Here is a 16,462-nt window from a genome sequence, read left to right as displayed (position 1 = left end):
GATATAGTGGCCCTGCAAGCAATGAGCCAAAGTACAGGTATAAGGGGCTATAACTGGAAAGAGGTCTAATGGAACAGTGTAAATCACTAAAATGAGATTATTATTCGGTCCAAAGGGAGTATTGCTTTTGTGGCTCGATTACAAATGATTGTGTGTGTAAAAGTCCCTGTGGGTGGACACACATCCTCTCGGAGAGATTATCACTTCCTGTCACACAGTACGCTGCAGTGATTTTGATCAAAGAATTGTGTTGTGCAAAATACTTACAGGCATGATATACAGCAACAATGACCTCAGTTTATCATGAGTTGTACACATGGGAATAAATTAATTCTGAAAAAAGCAAATAAAACTCAACATATAGCCAGAAAACCTGAAGTACAGTATGTTTCTGAAGCTGAACTCAAAGGACGAAATTGAAAGAGAATTAGTGAATACATGTGCAAGCATACCTGGATTAATGTGTGTCACTGTCAGTAGTGGTGCCCTAAACTACTGGCTATAATCCAGACTAATGTAGATTCACATAATCGGGACTAGCCTCATCAACTATCTTGCTTTGCGTTAAGAGACTGGTCACCTTACTGCCCATTATAGACGGCAGTGCTCACCTCGACACGCCAAAGCTGCATATATGAAAAAATGATGTATAAACTATATATAAAGTGCTGCACTAACACATAAATATATAATAAATGTCATAAGTAAACACCCATCTGAGCCCTACCTCCATAACCAGGGCAATAGTAAATAACTCAGTGAATCATAAATGGCCTAATACACAGGCCAATATTGACACCTCAAACAAATAAAACAACACAAAAAAAAAAATATAATAAACGCCCCGGCTGCCCTCTTAAGTGAAAAAGAGAAAAGTGATAAACACATAAAACTCAATCTTTCAGAATGATGTGCACAGAAAAGGAGGGTGAGTGAATACCCAAAAACTATGACCCTCCCAAAATATTATAAAACCATATAACAGATAATGTCATAATGAGTAATAAACATATTTCAAGTGCCAGTGTATAGTGTTGAATCAAAGTCCCAAAGAAATATAATTCAATCCATAAAATATGTAATATTCTTCAAAAGAATCCACTTCCAACACCACTGTGTCCACCTCCACCAAGGGTGTGTACTTACCTCCCAAATCTGACCCAAAGGGTCCTTGTTCTTCAGGCCAATGGCAGTCAGTGCTCCAGTCTACTTCATTCTTGCTCTGGAATGTGGGTGGGACAGTGACATCACCAAGTAACAGTGATTGTTGATTTTGCATTGTATGTTATACTTCTTGGTCACAGATCACTCATCTAAGTTGTAAATGACCTTGTAAAAGTAGCAGTGACATCATCACTGTGCAGTACACAGCCTGTGCAGTAGTGGTGCACCGAAATTAGAATTCTGGACTAAAACCAAAAATTCAGGATGCACTTGGCCAAAAACAGACTCTCCTGCCGGCCACCCTCACGCGCTCTCTGGTTCCCACATCTGGCAACAGTCACATATATGAACATTCCCCCTTGACAAGTGCTAGCTTTTCAGTGGTCAAAGTTGCACACACAGTGAGGTTCATTTACTAAAGGCAATTAGTCTGTTCACTTTGCATGGGAATTTTCACTTAGTTTATGGTATGTGGTGAAAATGAATACTACAAAAAATACCCAATCATGTACAAGGAAAATGAAAAAAAAGTATTTTGTATGCACATAATTGGATGATGGGGGGCAACAGGGTTTTAAAGAGTAACCCCCCTTTTGTGGAACAAAAAAAAAAACAATCCCCTCTTGGTAATCAGTGTACATTGCAGGGATTTTAACAAACTTTGCAGCAGATTTCTACCTTTTGTTGCTGTTAAGAAAATGCTCTTTTTTCACCAGACTGATTATGAACTGGAGGGTCTGGTTCATCATAATCAGCTGGTGCACTCTCGGTATTCTAATGAGGAAAGCTGCAGTGTCTGGAATAAGGGTAAAGTAATTACCCATTAGAGAGTATCTCACCAATACTTACATTTCATATTACAAGGGATGCCCAAAATGTGACTTGTATCTTAATGCAGACTTCTAAGAAAATCAGTGAGCCAATCACACAAGCAGGATATTTCCAGGGGCATACTGTACACAAACTATGTACAGAACATCTCCCAGTTACCATATTGCATTGAATTTTACATGAAATTACAGTGCTGCAGATTGAAAAGGAAAGGCACAGAAGTTAGACAAAAATATGGAAACACTACATGATTTGTAGGTGTTAAAGTGGAGACATGTTTCAAGTTGAAAGCATAAGTAATGTAACATTCTTTTGCTTCTGCTGTGTGATGAGACACCTAGCTAACAGGTGGGAAGTCTCCCTTTCGCCATTCACTGTGTGCACTGCTAGTAATACGGAGTCATGTCAGAGCTTACGGAGCTTCAAAGAGGGTAAGCTTAGTGCCTTAGTTGGTGCCTCTGTGACTGAAGTCGCCAACGTATTTGTCGTGTCGCGAGGTACAGTATCAAAGATTATCATGGCACATACAGTTTCTGGGAAAACATTGTCTGATAAGCATAAGCGACATGGTCAACTGACCACAACACCAACAATTTGCCCTCTTTGAAGCACAGTTAACTCTGACATAATTCCATATTACTAGCTACATTTCCTGCACATACTGCCTGCTATCATTCCTTCTGCATTCCTCTGCTGCACATTTTGTCCACTCATATACACTCTAGACTTCTCTCCTGAACATGCAAACTCATTGTACTACTCTCCATACTGCTATCCTAAAAATGATACTCAATGTCATACTCTATACGCTCTTCTCCTGCAGATGCTGCCCTGTGACATAACCTCCACATTCCTGTCCTGCAACTACTGCCCACTGGTATACTGTTTGTACTCCTCTCCCGCACATACTGCCCATTGTCATACCCTCTGCATTCATCTCCCGCAAAAACTGCCCATTGTCATACCCTCTGCATTCCTCTCCCGCACAAAGTGCCCATTGTCATACCCTCTGCATTCCTCTCCCGCACATACTGCCCACTGTCATACCCTTTGCATTTCTCTCCTGCACATACTGCCCACTGTCATACCCTCTGCATTCCTCTCCCACACAAACTGTCCATTGTCATACCCTCTGCATTCCTCTCCCACACAAACTGTCCATTGTCATACCCTCTGCATTCCTCTCCCGCACATACTGCCCACTGTCATACCCTCTGCATTCCTCTCCCACACAAACTGCCCATTGTTATAACCACTGCATTTCTCTCCTGCACATACTGCCCACTGTCATACAATCTGCATTCCTCTGCCGCACATACTGCCCACGGTATTACCCTCTGCATTCCTCTCCCACACATACTGCCCACTGTCATACCCTTTGCATTCTTCTCCCACACACTGCCCATTGTCATACCCTCTGCATTTCTCTCCCGCACATACATACTGCCCACTGTCATACCCTTTGCATTCCTCTCCTGCACATACTACCCACTGACAAACCCTGCAAACTCATCTCCTGCACATACTATCAGTTCTCATATCCTGTTGTTGTTGTTTGAAATCAACACGACTTGTGGATTAGTTCCCTTAAAATAAATGGACTGATGCCAAACTGGCAATCATTTGTAGATCCCTTGCCTTAGACATCTCCTTTGCATGATGACACCACACATGTCAAAAGCAAAGAGAACACCAGACCCTAGGTATCTAAGGTTTAAAGAGTCATTTATTGTTGAAAAAAAAAACATTTCCCTCTGGGTTATCAATGTACATTGCAATGTATTTTAACAAACTTTGTTGCAGAGTCCTACCTTTTGTTATAATGAAGAAATAGCAGTTTGTATGTGTCCATGTGCAGACTGAATCTGTATGAGATTGATTTTATAACTATCAACCAGCTGCTGCACGTGCAAGGCTCTAATGAAGAAAATAGCAAGGTCTTGCTACCTTTAAGCCATGATCACATCAAAGATGATTTTGAAATTGTGCGACTTACAGTGAAGTAGCACGATTTCAAAATCGGGTGACCTGCCGATTTTAGTTGCGATTTGCAAGACATCTGACACAGATGTCTATGCAAATCGCAACAAAAGTAGTGAATGTACTCCTTTAAAAAACGGTGCGGCTCTGACCAAGTTGGAAACGCACTGTTATAACCACTCTAATAGCAAACAATAGGGTGCGACTTGGCATACAATTTGAAAGTTGCATGGCATGCAAATCGCATGCCAAGTCGCACCCAATGTGACCGGGATGTTAGACATCATTTTCCTTTGAGAGTATCTCACCAAAAATGACATTCATTTCGTAGGATGCTCAAAATCTGACTTGTATCTTCGTGCAGACTTCTAGGAAAATCAGTAAAACAAGCACACAAGCAGGAAATTACATTTCACAATCTGTTTACAGAACGCCTGCAGGTAGCCATATTGCATTGCAGTTTACAGATTGAAAAGAAAAGGTAATTTGTAATAACATTCAATTACAATATGACTTGTGTTGCAATTGTATACATTATATTATTTATTGCGATTTGTTTTTCCCACGAACGTGGAGTTACCCTTTAAATAGGGCACGTTTCACCTGCATATAGGTTGTAATCATTGGCACCTAATCTGAAACACCTGATTCTAATTTCATGGATTTGAAGTGGTGGTTATTGTAGGTGTGTGCTTACTTTTTCCACATGAAAAATCAGCATTTTCTTCATTTTGATTGTGAGAATGCATACACTGGGGTTTATTTACTAAAGGTGATGCATTATTCATTTTTCAAGGGAATTTTCTTTTTGCAAGGGGATTTTCCCTTCCACTTTTTAAATGTGGAGAAAATTAATTTTGCAATGAACACCCGATTATGTGCATGTAAAATTTTAAAAACTTTTGTGCGTGCACATGATTGGATAATGGAAGCCAGCAGAGCTTTACCACATTCAATAAGCTAAAGGAGCATTGTTTTGCAAAGTAACATGTCCATTTATCTTTGGTAAATCAAACCATTTACTTTTTTTGTGTCATTCCTTCAAGTACTGTGTATCTGTAGGCATTGCTTGAATGAAAATCTAGTGTAAGTCTGTTTAAATATTTTGAAAAGGTCAACAATTTCCATGGGGTGTGCTTACTTTTTTACATGACTGTATGTGATGTGAACATTTTTATGAGAAAAGCATGTAATAAAGTAATAAACACTGTTAAAACAACGTCTGGGGCTTAGAGAATTGAATGTCCTGCTCTACACAACATTACAGGAGACTAATATCAAGGCAAATACAGGTACTTACAAAGTTTCAAGTAAAAACACATTTAATGGTTTTTAAATGAGGACATAACTGCATTAAATTGTGTTTTTTATATCTGCCTAGAGTTCAGTTTTAAACAAACAGAATCCAAAATCCTAGTATGTTTTCATCAGAAAGCCTAATGTTTGTCTGAAAACAGCAGGACATTACATTTTGGATTGCAAACAGACGGAACATGATTCAGATGGATATAAAACCAGCCTTCCATGCCCCAGAGGAGATGATAAATTAGATTTCTGTGGGCTATCAGACAATTGCTGGCAAAGAGCAACATCATTAAAAATTGATTATGTAAGGTCATTTCATCTTTAAACTTGGACCTAGCTTTTATTTCCGATTTACTTTTAATATATTGTATATACTGCTCTCCAACCTGGTTATGAGACCAAAGAGGCTTCTTTGTAAGATTCTAAACATAAGCAAAATCCTCACTGTATAATGGATGAATGCATAGCTCTACATCCAAAGTGTTATACTAACAACTATATTATTTTTCCTATAAAGGTCCTTTAAACCATTTAAAATTTGCAGTACATATGGTAATTTGATAGACCAACTGAATTTTCAATTTTATATTGTCAAAATTGCAAAGCAACTGAAGACACAAAATGTTGGTTTTGATAGTTTACAAGGTTAAAATAAAATTAAATATTAAAAAAAGAAAAAAGAAAGAAAAAGTAAAAAGAAAGATATACGGCAACAAAGTATTTCACAGCACACAGCAGCACATCCAATGGAAATGTAACTTTTGGTAAACAGATGGCCAGTTATTATTTAAAATGTAATTAATCTGCAATATGGAATTTTATAAGGTGTCCCTCAAGCATGACTATAAGCCTATATGGCATAAGATGACAAGTTGCTTGACAAGTCCATACAGGTATTCTATGTCTATGTATTTAAGCATTTAAAAGCAAAATGAGATTTAAGTTAACACACCATTGGTCTACTGTCCCACATCGTGTCTGTTAAAGCATCCATGTACACTATAAGGTGCACACTCCAGATAGATAAACAACATATTTAGTATTACAACTCATCTGTATTCTCCCTTTAATAGAAAGAAATGACTGACATTGAGCACCCCCACTCAGAAAACTGGCTGTGTGCATCAGTCATATATCAAGATAGCACGTTTGCTATGGCTACCATCAAACACAACAAAACTATACTATTATAAAATATTATAACTGAGAGGGAAGGACAGAACACATACAAAATAGTAGAAAGCTAAAAATGGCTATATGGGGAAGTAGAGACTAGAACATTTTCAGAAGGCCTCTTTAAAATGAGCCATTTAGTAACTTTACAAGTTACACAAATAAATTCTGGATATGTCACAATATGCTGCAACAACATATTTGTTTCAGAAACACTGTACCTTTATCATCAAAATGATAAACCTCAGCTCCTGTCAAGTGAGTTTGCCTAGGCCAGCCTATTTCAACCAGGTTGCCTTCAGGTTTGTCCAGGGATGTCTTGGCAAAGTGCCTAAAAACTGCCCCAAAATTATATACAAGCCAGCGGATGGATGAAGCCAGATTTTTAGTTAAAAGGTTTTCATTGTGCACCATTACAACCTTCCAGCCGCTGGCGTCCTAACAACCAATGACATAATTAGTTGATAAGGAGGATGTAGGGTGCACAGCATTCTTCCTCTCCATCAGCACTGGAGTCACATTAGCTGAGTGAGGGAGAGAAACTGAGGGGAAGAGAAACACTTGATTAATAGTCAGTACCAGCATGCAAAGATGTATTTGCTTTCGATGAATAAATCACCTCAAACATTGGGTGTCCGACATGTGGATGTTGATGCGTTATATAAAGCTACTAGTTGGGGCGCCTTGAGATTGTGCATCATTTTAAAGTGGGCCCTGACTGAAAAGTCATTGAGAAACACCAGCCTAGGCTATGGCTAGGCTATGTCATCATTCTGCTGCAGGAAGGAGGAAGCATTTCCTTCCTCAGTGACCTCTTCCCCAGTGATCAGAATGCAAAATTGCAACTTTGTAAAAAATCACAACAGGCTGCAACAGGGGCTGATCTGTACCAGACATTTTGGAACACAGGCATGAACTTTAGATGCATCAAGGTTTAGAGGTTTGTTTATTTCCTTGGCCAGGATCTCAGTCCCGGAAATTAGATGCTGTCATTTTGAATAATGACTGAAGAAAGAAGACCACTCCTTCTGAAGAGAAAAGCTGTTTAAGGCATTGTCAGGGGAAGCAATGCACCTGCTTTGAGAGGTAATTCATATCTATGTTAAACTTATAAATTACCTAACATGCATGCACTTAACATGAAAATATACATAATACTCTAGGTCAGGGGCATTGAATTAAAATTCAAGGAGGTCCGGTCACAAAAAATTTCTTCTGCCCAATGTCTGAATAGGGTGTGCCCATAAGTGTGCCCCCTTACATTAGGTGTCGCCATCAGAGTACAACTTTACATCATGTATTCCATCACATCAGGTGTGCCCATCAGAGTGCTCCTTTAATCAGATATCCCCATCACATTGCCACCTTACAACAGGTATTCCCATCAGAGTGCCCCCTTACACTCAAAGTACCAATTTCTATCATATTTTCCCATCAGAGTGCCCCTTTCCATCACATGTGCACATCAGAGTGCCCCTTTCCACAGTATGTGCCCATTTGTGCCCGCTTAACATAAAATGGGCCCTTCAGAGTGCCCCTTAACATAAAATGTGCCCATCAGAGTGCCCCTTAATATAAATTGTGCCCATCAGAATGCCCCTTAATATAAAATGTGCCCATCAGAGTGCCTCTTAACATAAATTAGGGGGCATGCTCATGGGCGCATTTATATTAAGGGGCACTCTGATGGGCGCATTCTATGTTGTGCCCATCAGAGTGCCCCTTAACATTCAATGTGCCCATCAGAGTGTCCCTGTAAGATTACACCCTACCTTGAAGGCAGACAGGAGCTATGCTGGGATCCTTGCTGGACGCTTGTGTACAGGCAGGGAGCCGGAGAGACAGTGAGCTGAAAGGGGTGGGGCGCACACGTGGTGTCATGTTGCTGTGATGACCACCATGCTCAGCGGTGGATCTGTCATTTCGGACTGCTGGTCTGGGCAGCAGAGCTGCTGGGGCCGTTCTCAGACCTCGGTCCATAATTTAGTGACCGCTGCTCTAGGTTATATTTATATATTGATATTAAAGGTCCGTTTTTCTTTTCTTTTTTAAATAACAAACCTGGTATACCTATCTGCTCTGTGCAGTGGTTTTGGACAGAGCAGCTCTGATCCTCCTCTTCTTTGGTCCCCTGTTTGCGCTCCTGGCTCCTCCTCGACCAGTGTCCCCAATAGCAAGCCACTTGCTATGGAGGCACTGGTGAGTGCTCGCTCTCCATAATAATCTCTGTTGCAATTAATTATTTATCCTGAATCAAAACCCCAACTCTAATCTCAGTCTTGACCAACAAATCCATTCACTGTGTTGTATATTATACAATGACACCTCCTCCCTGGAACTAATTGTCAGACTTAAGTTCTTTATTTACAGAACCCCCAAGAAGGGTATGAGGCATGTTAATGAAAGCCTGGGCACGAGTATTGCTGTGAGGCATATAGCTTTCCAATTGGATATATTCTCGAGCAATGATTAAAACTTATAGTAATCTCATCCATTACCTGTGGAACTTTCCAAAGACCGGCAATCAATGATTAAAATGCAAGTTAGCAATATAAAAAAAACACTTGAAAATCTGGGTGCATAAAAATATGGATATTGTCTATTTTTGTTGTAAAGTGGTCACCCCAATGTCTCAAAAACTTGCAGGATATTTGTTACCTACAACTCGATCCAAGGAGTGATATTCATATATATATATATATACAGTCAGGTCCATAAATATTGGGACATCGACACAATTCTAACATCTTTGGTTCTATACACCACCACAATGGATTTGAAATGAAACAAACAAGATGTGCTTTAAATGCAGACTGTCAGCTTTAATTTGAGGGTATTTACATCCAAATCAGGTGAACGGTGTAGGAAGTACAATGGTTTGCATATGTGCCTACCACTTGTTAAGGGACCAAAAGTAATGGGACAATTAGCTTCTCAGCTGTTCCATGGCCAGGTGTGTGTTATTCCCTCATTATCCCAATTACAATGAGCAGATAAAAGGTCCAGAGTTCATTTCAAGTGTACTATTTGCATTTGGAATCTGTTGCTGTCAACTCTCAAGATGAGATCCAAAGAGCTGTCACTATCAGTGAAGCAAGCCATCATTAGGCTGAAAAAAAACAAACAAACCCATCAGAGAGATAGCAAAACATTAGGCGTGGCCAAAACAACTGTTTGGAACATTCTTAAAAAGAAGGAACGCACCGCTGAGCTCAGCAACACCAAAAGACCCAGAAGACCACGGAAAACAACTGTGGTGGATGACCGAAGAATTCTTTCTCTGGTGAAGAAAACACCATTCACAACAATTGGCCAGATCAAGAACACTCTCCAGGAGGTAGGTGTATGTGTGTCAAAGTCAACAATTAAGAGAAGACTTCACCAGAGTGAATACAGAGGGTTCACCACAAGATGTAAACTATTGGTGAGCCTCAAAAACAGGAAGGCCAGATTAGAGGTTGCCAAACGACATCTAAAAAATCCTTCACAGTTCTGGAACAACATCCTATGGACAGATGAGACCAAGATCAACTTGTACCAGAGTGATGGGAATAGAAGAGTATGGAGAAGGAAAGGAACTGCTCATGATCCTAAGCATACCACCTCATCAGTGAAGCATGGTGGTGGTAGTGTCATGGCGTGGGCATGTATGGCTGCCAATGGAACTGGTTCTCTTGTATTTATTGATGATGTGACTGCTGACAAAAGCAGCAGGATGATTTCTGAAGTGTTTCTGGCAATATTATCTGCTCATATTCAGCCAAATGCTTCAGAACTCATTGGACGCCGCTTCACAGTGCAGATGGACAATGACCCAAAGCATACTGCAAAAGCAACCAAAGAGTTTTTTAAGGGAAAGAAGTGGAATGTTATGCAACGGCCAAGTCAATCACCTGACCTGAATCCGATTGAGCATGCATTTCACTTGCTGAAGACAAAACTGAAGGGAAAATGCCCCAAGAACAAGCAAGAACTGAAGACAGTTGCAGTAGAGGCCTGGCAGAGCATCACCAGGGTTGAAACCCAGCGTCTGGTGATGTCTATGCATTCCAGACTTCAGGCTGTAATTGACTGCAAAGGATTTGCAACCAAGTATTAAAAAGTGAAAGTTTGATTTATGATTATTATTCTGTCCCATTACTTTTGGTCCCTTAACAAGTGGGAGGCACATTTGCAAACTGTTGTAATTCCTACACCGTTCACCTGATTTGGATGTAAATACCCTCAAATTAAAGCTGACAGTCTGCAGTTAAAACACATCTTGTTTGTTTCATTTCAAATCCATTGTGGTGGTGTATAGAGCCAAAAATGTTAGAATTGTGTTGATGTCCCAATATTTATGGACCTGACTGTATATAGTATATCAACCGCCATGAATCAAAAGAATTCCCTACTTGCACCCATATATGTTGTAACGATTGTGAGCCAAAAGAGACATGGAAGTTGTACGCGACAGTCATCTTGTTAAGGTCTCAGCATTTTGTTTTTCATGAACAATAATCTTCCTCCCCTCCTCCCTCCTTCTGAAAACTGGAATTTGTAGCTGTAACTTTTAATAAGCTTCAAAGGAACCTCTTATCTTAATTAAAACACAAGTAGACTGCCAGTGTCCAGGGCTGTAAACAGCTAATTTGTCTTGGCAAGATGTCTGTTTTCCACAAATGACTTTCCTCTGCCCTATCGTAAAACAATAATAACTCAGTCAAGCCGTCACACATGACCTGTAAGGCCATTAGAGCTCTAGGAATGCAGAGCATGCCATAAAACATCTATTCCACATGTAACAATTCCACATACAATTCATGGAATTCAACAGGCACAGGGCACATTAATATTAGGTAAATATTTGAATAGGGAATTTCATACTGAACAAGTTAAGGTCAGAGATGACTATGTTAGCACATAGGAAAGGGGAGAAAGCAGCCTCTTCCCTCCAGGGTGAAAAATTACGCCATGTTTGGTATCCCTGGGTTCGAAATATAATTCTCAATATTAATCTGCCAGTTGCTAGAATACCACCTACACGTATTGGAGGTTATTAATATTAGTGTAAAACTGTATTTGGGAATTGGTCGTAAATTTGGTGAGCTCCTAGCTCCCATCCCTTAAACCAGATTATTTGTCAGTTGTTTTCTGTCCACACCCCCTTGATATCATAGAAAGGGACTGACAAGACTTGTGAAGAGGGAGCTCTCGTTTAACATAAATTAAGGAACATCTTAACAAACTTGAGAACCAAAGCAACATTTTTGCTCGGACAATTGGACTCTACTAAAACCAAGGACTTTGCAAGTATTCTGCCTTCTTAACTCCTTTCTTTTATTTCTCTGTTGCATTATTGTTTTCTTTATGTCTGTGTAACATCTTTTTCTGTAAATATTTTAATTGCACCATTTTGACCATTTTAATAATAAACCCTATTTTGAAAAGTGTTGAAACTGTCTCTAAAGCTTTTAATGCAAACTAAAGAATCCCTGTCTCTTGAAGAGTGCTACTGTATATAATAATCCTCTGAATATACCTGTCTGTGGTGACAGTGTGTGTTACAGACATTTATTGTTCACATTAGTTTTTGCTAACATTATGAAGGGTTGATAGGTCCAAAGCTATCTGGTGGCAGTTTAGAGTTTGAAGGGTTATTTGAGTAATTAATTAACCCAGTGGCAATTGCTCTCAGGCTGCTGGCACATAGATTGTGGTCTTGTGAGCTGTAAAATCTTTGTGCAGGGTGCAGCTGAGAGTAGCATTGTTACACAAGTGACAGCGTGGTGTGAGATTGGCTGGTCCTTTGTCACAAGTTGGTGAGAAGGGCTGGGGGGGGGGGGCACCACGTTGCTTCAAATATTTAAATCTTGTGGTTTGGTTTGCCGCTCCTAGATTATATAACAAGCATCATAGCTGTCAAATATCGATACTCCTGTATACATCACCCAGGTAATATATGCAAAATATGAAAAACATTCATCCATTTGTAATTCTTGGATACAGAAGAAATCACTAGAGTAATCAGGAGTTGTAGATGGAATTCCAAGGTGGTCAAATAGTTCCAAAGCAAAAAACAAGTTTTATAGAGTTTTACAAAAAGAAAAAAAAATTTGAGTCAACATGGAATAATCGTAGAACACATGGATTATCAGTGACATTAAAATTAAAAACTCAATTGACCATCGAAATGACATCCCAGTTACTAGTTAGATTCACGCTTTTTAAAAAAAATTATATTAGCTATATATAATGAACAGATTTAAAGGTACTGATACCAAATATGTATCCCAGTATTTCAGTTATCAGTCTAATATTCATAAATTCAAATCTTTAGACATATTAATTTGTTCAATAAAAATGATGTTACATGCAATGGTTTGGGCGCTTTAGATTTCACTATTTTATTGTAGTTATTTAAACTAAAAAAGAAAGACCAAATGTATGATCTAGTAAAAATAACAATAATTATAGTACCTTCTGAAAATGGTTCCCATTCATATAATCTCCCCATAAACGGCTTGTTGTTATAGGATGCACATTGCACTTCTCTGGTGCCTCTGTTGTTCCCTGGACACAGCTGTAAAAACAAATACCCAGACAATGGTTTATAATTCAGAGTTAATAACTGTCTCTACAAAAGCTAAAGAGATCTGTACCGCATGTCATTTTTATACAGTGATTTTACTACATATACATATCCTCAGATTCACCCACTTAGAGAAGACAAACCATCTTGTTTTTGTTTGCATACAAGTTGGACATTGCATGCATACACCATCTGCATTTACTAAACATGTGGCATTTTCTCTAAATTTATTTCAGATGAATTATAAACTTTAGAGTTCTTCTCACCTAATGTTTATAGAGATGTCTACCTTTTAATATGTGAATAAAGTGCAGCGCTAAAGCATATCAAAAAAGTTCGTTCTTAGAAGTTCGTTGTCAAAAGTTCATAAGATATCTCGATCAATACTATGGTGTACACAGCTAGAAGGATCCAGTAGAAATGACAGAAATGCGCACTCACCGACCGCGCATAGGAAATGCGCATTTGTGTGTTAAAAACACAAGTGTCGAACTCCCTCAGGACGAGGTATCATCAGGCGGTGATCTGCTAGGCTCACAGGACCTCCTTAAGATCAGGATTAAAGACGGCCAGGTGAGGGCTCCCTCCTCCAGATAAAGCTGTGTCTGCCAGTCTGATAACCCCTCAATAAGGGGTAAAAAACGGGAGAATGCCCATAGTGTAGTATATCAAAAGTTTATTTAAATAACATATATAACAGGACAGGTCAATATTCAAACTGGCAAACGGCCAGAAAGTGTATAGTAAAAATACTGGTACTGACCTAGAGTAAAATGGCCGCCAGACCTCCTCGTGGTCTGGGCGGCGATGAGGCGTCACAAGCCGTCAGTTCCTCCTTAGGCCTTTCGTGCTAGAGCACATCTTCAGAGGGGAGGCTGAAGATGTGCTCTAGCACGAAAGGCCTCAGGAGGAACTGACAGGTTGTGACGCCTCATCGCCGCCCAGACCACGAGGAGGTCTGGCGGCCATTTTACTCTAGGTCAGTACCAGTATTTTTACTATACACTTTCTGGCTGTTTGCCAGTTTGAATACTGACCTGTCCTGTTATATATGTTATTTAAATAAACTTTTGATATACTACACTATGGGCATTCTCCCGTTTTTTACCCCTTATTGAGGGGTTATCAGACTGGCAGACACAGCTATATCTGGAGGAGGGAGCCCTCACCTGGCCGTCTTTAATCCTGATCTTAAGGAGGCCCTGTGAGCCTAGCAGATCACCGCCTGATGATACCTCGTCCTGAGGGAGTTCGACACTTGTGTTTTTAACACACAAATGCGCATTTCCTATGCGCGGTCGGTGAGTGCGCATTCCTGTCATTTCTACTGGATCCTTCTAGCTGTGTACACCATAGTATTGATCGAGATATCTTATGAACTTTTGACAACGAACTTCTAAGAACGAACTTTTTTGATATGCTTTAGCGCTGCACTTTATTCATCTATTTATACAGTCAGAGGAGGTTGTGATCCCCTCTTGTGCCATTAGCTGCTTACTTTTCATTGATATTTTCTTTTTATTTAATGAGCGCTCACTTTATTTTATATTTTATACCTTTTAATATGACACTGTGCATGTTTGAATAACTACACAAAGAAACATGTTAAGATTACAATGAAGACTGATGAGTGGTGACAGATGTCTTAACCATAACTTTTAGCAAGAGTGCATATTTTGGAAACAATATGGTATTAGAGTGTAATACTAAACACTTTTTTTTTTTTTTAAATCACATAATACGTCCAGACTAACCTAATAATATTGGTCCTATTCTTTGAATATGGTTTATTCCATGTCTACTAGCTGGTTGCCAGACTACTGCCCCAGACTTTCTGTTAGTGGGTGTCTTCTTTATCTAGCCGATTGCTAGGGAGACACCTGTGTTTGCATGCTCCTGGTTGGCACCTGAGCCGAGCTGTGTGCATCCATAGATACACACAGCAACTAGCAAGCCACACTCCTGCTCCTCTCTCCACCCAGCAAATTGAATGAAAGTTGCAGCAGTCTGTCTCTCTCCAAACTCTCAGCTAGAATCTGCTTCATCAGGAGAGACTGTAATGTTGCCTGCTACAGCCACTAAGCAGGAAACAAATATTGAGCATCTGCTGCTAAAAGTCACTGAAGTCATTGCTCAGAATTTACATTCTGATTCTTACCGCAAATTAAAGGCTTTTTCAAGAGTGCTACCTGTCCCTGCTAGTGAAGAAAGCTTTGAAGTGTGGAAAGATTTTGCACAAGTGATAGAGGAATAGACCTGCTCAGAGGAAAAGAAAAAACAGTGCATCATGGAAAGCTTAAGAGCCACCAGCATCCATTATTGTTCGAGCTTACAAGGACACACATGTGAGTACCAATGCTCAAGAATATATTGATATTTTGACAGATGCTTATGGACTGCACTGTGACCTGGATCAGATGCTTGCTGATTTTAAACAGATAAAATATAAAGAGGGAGAGGATATCTCTGTGTTTGTGAGGAGGCTAGAAGTGCTTCTTCGCAATTTGGGACCTTCAGCCAAACATAAGTTAGCTGATCGCTGGAGAAATTAGTTGTTTGAAGTTATAGAAAAACTGCCTAGAATTCCAGTTTACCAGATTCGAGGACCTGAGGGTCGGATCAAAGCCTGGCATAGGAATCACTTGCTGCAAGTACCACAAGTTGCTACTGCAGATGAGGAGCCACAACCTGATATTGCTACAGATTCTAATGATGTACCTTGTGCAGAGAGTGGAGAACAGTGTGATGACAATGACTGGTTTACACCTCCACAAGAGTCTCCTGCACAGACGCCTTCACCTATTACTAAAGGGGGCCTTCCTCAGAGGGGAAGTCTGAACCCAGCTACTCCTGCTTTTGAACAAAAAGCCCAAAACTTTGTGTCTACAGTTCCAGGTATGATTGGAGCACCAAGTTTTCCCACTAGTGCAGTCCCAGATTTATCTGGACTAATGCCTGGGGGCTTGAGGAGAGGAGATCTTTTTCTACGACCTCCACCAATGTTTACTTATGACACCTTGGGAAGACCCTGCTATGCTGTACAGAACTATGCTGTACAACCTCATGTTCTGATGGCATGAGTATAGCCCATTCTAGACTGGTTAGCATGATGCCTATTTGTTACTAACCATGTTTTCTTTGCAGCTAATCTCTGTAATAGATTGCTTCTGGAGAATTGGTCTGCAGAAGGCGACAATGTTAACTTGCTATGTTTTGTTGTTGTTTTATGTGTATATCCTTGCCGGGTCATAAGGATTTCCAGCAGGGGAGAATGTAGTGATGTGATAATTTATTTGCCCTTTTTCCAGTGTATACTTCTGTTATGCAGTGTTTGTTTTGCCCTTTTCCAATATGGCTGCTATGCTTTCTGGGCACTGAGGATGAGGTCATCAGAGAGAGAACTTGTGGAAAAGAAAGGGGTGTGGATTTCCTGCAGAG

At 39.9% G+C, this 16,462-nt stretch overlaps 1 protein-coding gene across 1 annotated transcript in view; it reads right to left on the bottom strand.

The window, feature by feature from the left end:
* The window catches only part of THSD4 (thrombospondin type 1 domain containing 4), an 871,621-nt gene that overhangs the window by 576,272 nt on the left and 278,887 nt on the right, over positions 1–16,462 (bottom strand). Inside the window, exon 6 of the mRNA XM_089652473.1 lies at positions 12,913–13,015. Coding sequence (XP_089508599.1) covers positions 12,913–13,015 — 103 coding nt within the window. The remainder of the gene's footprint in view (positions 1–12,912; positions 13,016–16,462) is intronic.

Source organism: Staurois parvus, unplaced genomic scaffold, assembly GCF_062004578.1.
Source record: "Staurois parvus isolate SC_StPar_1 unplaced genomic scaffold, SC_StPar_1.0 ptg000682l, whole genome shotgun sequence".
NCBI classification, from domain to species: Eukaryota; Metazoa; Chordata; class Amphibia; order Anura; family Ranidae; genus Staurois; species Staurois parvus.
The sequence above is the reverse complement of the archived record's forward strand: the minus strand, read 5'-3'. Positions and strand labels throughout refer to the sequence as shown.